The 4664-nt window shown below is 46.4% G+C and overlaps 1 protein-coding gene across 1 annotated transcript; it reads left to right on the top strand.

The window, feature by feature from the left end:
* The first annotated feature begins 206 nt into the window (after positions 1–206).
* On the top strand, positions 207–2666 carry LOC143653792 (uncharacterized). Its single transcript, XM_077125069.1, has 2 exons — positions 207–1055; positions 1167–2666. The coding sequence occupies exons 1-2, from the start codon at positions 549–551 to the stop codon at positions 1968–1970; spliced, it is 1311 nt and encodes a 436-aa protein (XP_076981184.1). The 5' UTR covers positions 207–548; the 3' UTR covers positions 1971–2666.
* Positions 2667–4664: the final 1998 nt, after the last annotated feature.

Here is a 4664-nt window from a genome sequence, read left to right as displayed (position 1 = left end):
TAACCCATACAGATTTAAAATCTACAGAGCCTCTCTGCCACAACCCAAATAAAGAAATGAAACGACAACTTCTTCATCTCTATGATGAAGCTCGAAAACGTTGTGGTAACCCCCCTTCTAGCTTAAAGCAAATCCTTCTAATAATGCTCACGCTTCTTCCCACAGCATCCGCAACAACACCCAAGGAACTCTGGGCAGCCATTCAGCACCCCCCCGGAGTCCTGTTCCTCACACCCGACAGCCCTTTTTTTCCTCAACTGCAGCACTTCTCATGTAATCTCCAGCTCCCCTGTAACCCTCTTCACATAAAAAGTGAAAGTCCACTCAACATCTCCGTTAATCCGCCCCGCTCAGCATTCCTTTTTATTAGCAACAAAACATCTAATCCAGGCCAATTTCCCTGCAAATCAAATTCTATTTGCCCTCCAACCTTCCCAAACTGCTTCCCCCTACTTTGTAATAACGGGTCAGAACTCTTCGTACAAGCCTTTTCTAATGAAAACTTCATAGAAAAATTCATAAAAAACGCACTCCCCAACCCGAAACAAATGTCTGCATACTTTCTACGCTCTGCATGGTGGCCAATTCCCCCTAAGCCTCAGGCAAACGTCACCTCCACCCACACAACTCCTCCAGGTCGGCCTTGTTCCAGCCCACATTCAAACAAAATGCATCCTCCGCGCTCTCTGCCAATCAACAAATTTACCTGGCTTGAGTGCCATCGCCCTGAGCCACTTATAGTCACACCCTCCTACGCACTTTACTCCCCAAACCTACCCATGGCTGCCCCTAATATCAGCTTTATCACTGTTAAAACCAATATCAGCATCCCGTTTCCTCTCCCTACTAACTCCAGAGACGTTTCCTCAGACCCCGTATACGGTGTACCCGTTTTTTCCTCCCATTATGCTTGTGGCAAATATGCATGCCTCGACCTCCGCCCCCTCACTTGCGTCCAAAACTGTCAGCTCTGCAACGGAACCACCATATATGATACAACACACCGGTGTGAGCCTAACTATACAAGCTGCATCAACATTACCACCTATATTTTCGTAAGCCCCCCCTTCTTTTTCTTTCTGTGCCCTGAAGCCCCCCCCTCATCAAAATGCATACTGGCTAACTATTGGAACACTTCTTACCCTTATGCCTTTATCGTCTTGCAGCCTAGGTTACTCTGGATTCCGGTCAACGCCACCACCTGGATGGCCCCCCAACTCCCTTACATTCTAGGCACGGACAGCTTACCCGACTTAAAGCATACAAAACGAGACTTCGGTATCTCCGCCGCCATCGCCGCCGCCATCGTCGCCGCTGTAGCAGCCAGTACTGTTGCCGCCATAGCCCTCACTCAAACCTCTACCACTGCTGAAACCCTCCTCAACGTGTCCCAAACGGCCGCCCAAGCTGTTGGGACGCAAGAAAATATCAACCATCTAATGCATAGCGCTGTGTTCAACTTACAACAGCAAATAGACTTAATTGCTCTAGACATAGAAGCCCTTTATGAACTTGCCTCCTCCGCTTGTGATGGGCGATACCCCTTCACTAAGCTCTGTGTTACTCCTGTCCCGGTTAACCATTCCATGCCCCGTCTCTCCTTGCGAGACTGGATCTTCACCGCATACAACGACTCATACTGGAACCAAACACACAAACTACAAACACACATACTAAATCTTCAAAATACCATACTTCCCAAAGTTTCAGCCTCCATATTCACTGAACTAATAAACAAATTCGCCTCATTCTTTCAACCCTCAAATCTCATTTTCTATGGAATCCTATTGCTTGCCCTAATTATCGTTCTTATTATATTCAAATATATATGCAAACAGCTCTCTCGCCATAAACAGCAAACTAAACTTCTTGCCCTAGCAGCTCTTGAACTTCAAAATCCTTTTTCAGATGCGGGTCATCGGCAGCAAGCGCAGGTATGGTTAGCTAGTGTTGCCCACCCTCAGGACTGATCACCCTGTGGGAGCGTGGCGGGTGCAAATACCGGTTAATCCGCATTCCGCCCCTCGGGAGCTTAGTGGACCGCCTGCCACCCTGCTAAAACCCAAATGCATCTCTTCTACCTCCTTCTAAAAATAAAAACTACTCACCCTTGGGGAGCGTGGCTAACGCAATACTAGTTAGTCCGCGTGAGCCCCTCGGAAACCTTGCGTACCAGCCTTCAAGGATGCCCCTTCCTCTCCGCTCTTTAATTAAATACAAGGGAGGAATTGCTGCATATATTTGTAACTGTTGCCTCTTATCTGCCTTAATATGCCCTAACATATCCAGACATCTCTCGTTCTTGCAAGCCTTGCTATTCTAACCCCCTGCCTAACAACTCCTGAGCATATATCGCACCACCTTTTCACCTCTTCTTCATTAGACCATGTACACTCCTCACTTCACCACCCATTATAATATTCAACACACCTCCTAACCAATCCACATCCTATACGACACAATACCAGCTGCCCATCAAAGTTTCTTCACCCCTAACTAACTCCCCCTCACCAACCCTATATATTCTTTGTGTTTCCTCCTGTCGGGGTCTTAGCCTGTAAGCCTTGCCAGCCAGCTAAGTCCCGCGAGCCCTATGCAATAAATTACTACTATTATTCTTTAGTCTCGGTTTATTGTGCTCGTGCGCCCTCCAAACCTTCGAGCCCCGTGGTCTCGGCTGACGCCGCTCTCCAGCCGAACCACATCAGAGGACGAGACCCCAGTGCGGTCGGGCTAGGCAAGCCCCAAGCCGCACTTTTCCCTCTGTTTTCTTTTGCTTCTCAGGTTTCAGATGTCTCATTCCCCAGTTCACTAATTGTATCTTCTGCCTCTTGAAATCTGACATTGTAGGTTTCCATTGTTTTTTTCATCTCTTCTACTGTGCCTTTCATTGCCATAAGTTCTGTGATTTGTTTTTTCAGACTTTTGATTTCTTCTTTTTGTTCATTTCTTGCCTTCTTTATATCCTCCCTCAATTCATTGATTTGACTTTTGATGAGGTTTTCCATGTCTGTTCGAACATTCTGAATTAATTGTTTCAACTCCTGTATCAGTTGAATTGTTGGTTTGTTCCTTTGACTGGGCCATATCTTCAATTTTCCTAGTATGATTCATTATTTTTTGCAGGCGTCTAGGCTTTTAGTTACCTTAATTAGTTTATTCTGGAGATTATTTTCACTTTTTTTTACCTAGGATTTTCTTGCTGGATGACTTTGTTGTCTATCTGTTCTTTGACATTCAGTTCAGCTTATTCTAGTCCTCTAGCTTAGGTTTTGTTTAACAGATCACAAATTTTCAGTTCTTGTTTTTTTTGTTTCTTGCCCTGCCTGTATGGTGCTTTCCCCCCCACTTAGGAGGATCTACTTAGGAATTATAGACCCCAGCCAGATTTTCCCAAACCAAACTGGTCTCCATTCAGGAGGAAAGAGTCACCTGCATCAGTTTTCCCTGAGGGTGAGACCCAGCAGGTTGAAAGACTTTCCTGTGAAGTCTCTGGACTCTGTGTTTTTCCTATCCTGCCCAATATGTGGCGCTTTTCTGCAGTGGGCCCTAGCAGCATAAGGTGATGTGGTGCAATTAACTTCAGCAGACTCTCCCTGCTGGGGGCATGGTGGAGATAGAGGAGCGATTGTAGGCTGGCTTTAATCGCTTTACTTTTCCAGACCTTGGGGTCTGAATTCTTTGAGGGAGGGATTCCACCTGAGCTCGGCCCCACCCCTCTCATGCGGAAGGCACAGACTCCAGACAAACACTCAAACTCAATTCTGCCTTTACCTGGGGCAGTTGGAGCCTGAGAAGCATTGCAGCTGTATCTAAAGAGTAGTCAAGCTGTAAAAACACGGTCACAAAAAAATTGAAAAAGAAAAATCCTTTTCAGAGCAGGACCCCATTCCTTGGGTTTGCCAATCAAGAGCTTAAATTGGTGCATTTCTCTGTGTATCTCCAGATCCTATGTGCTCCCTCCTTTTCTTCAGGGCCCAGACTTTTTCAGATTAAAAAAAACCTCTGTTTTTTTTTCTTTTTCCATCAGCATTGCCCTCTCTGTTGGGGCAAAAACCGGTGACCTCTGCTTTTACTTGCAGTTCCTCTGAGTAGTAGTCAGAATTTGTTAATTACTTCCACAATTGGAGTTTGGTTGGGCTCAGCCCCTGCTGCTGGTAAAGTCTCTTTCCTTTTCCCTCTGGGAAGCAGCCTTTGGGGGAGGGGCACCGGCCACCGAGGCTTGGGGAACTCATGGTTCTGGTGGGGGGCGCTTGCAGCCGGTCCATTTGGTCCAGACTGGGGTATGCTGTGTGTCCAGTCACTGACGTGGCCCCAGCAGTTGTTCTGTACTGTTTCTGGCTATTTTGTAGCTGCTCTGGAGGAGGGACTAAATCTCACACCTTGCTAAGCCGCCATCTTGGCTCTCCACCCTCCTGCTTCCACTCAGAGTCCATATATTATACTTAACTGAGGTGATGATCTTTCTGCTAACCTTTGCCTTTATGGAAATAAAGGCTGAACAGGTAACAGTGACTGTATTTTTCCCTTGCTTATGGGTAAACAGTGGTGTAATGCCTCGAACAGTATAATTCTGGCACTCTGCTTTTGGGCAACAACTTCAGTCTTTTGTATTAGTTTCCCTCGGGACTTAATGCCACTGCTGTCATAGTCATTCTTTCCCA

The sequence above is a fragment of the Tamandua tetradactyla genome, chromosome 13 (genome assembly GCF_023851605.1).
Source record: "Tamandua tetradactyla isolate mTamTet1 chromosome 13, mTamTet1.pri, whole genome shotgun sequence".
NCBI classification, from domain to species: Eukaryota; Metazoa; Chordata; class Mammalia; order Pilosa; family Myrmecophagidae; genus Tamandua; species Tamandua tetradactyla.
The sequence above is the reverse complement of the archived record's forward strand: the minus strand, read 5'-3'. Positions and strand labels throughout refer to the sequence as shown.

Excerpts from the sequence above, each read along its gene's own strand:
- LOC143653792 (XM_077125069.1), top strand. The coding sequence starts at position 549 with ATGTCTGCATACTTTCTACGCTCTGCATGGTGGCCAATTCCCCCTAAG. Across the intron at positions 1,056-1,166 it reads ACATTACCACCTATATTTTC|CCTAGGTTACTCTGGATTCC; the intron begins GTAAGCCCCCCC and ends ATCGTCTTGCAG.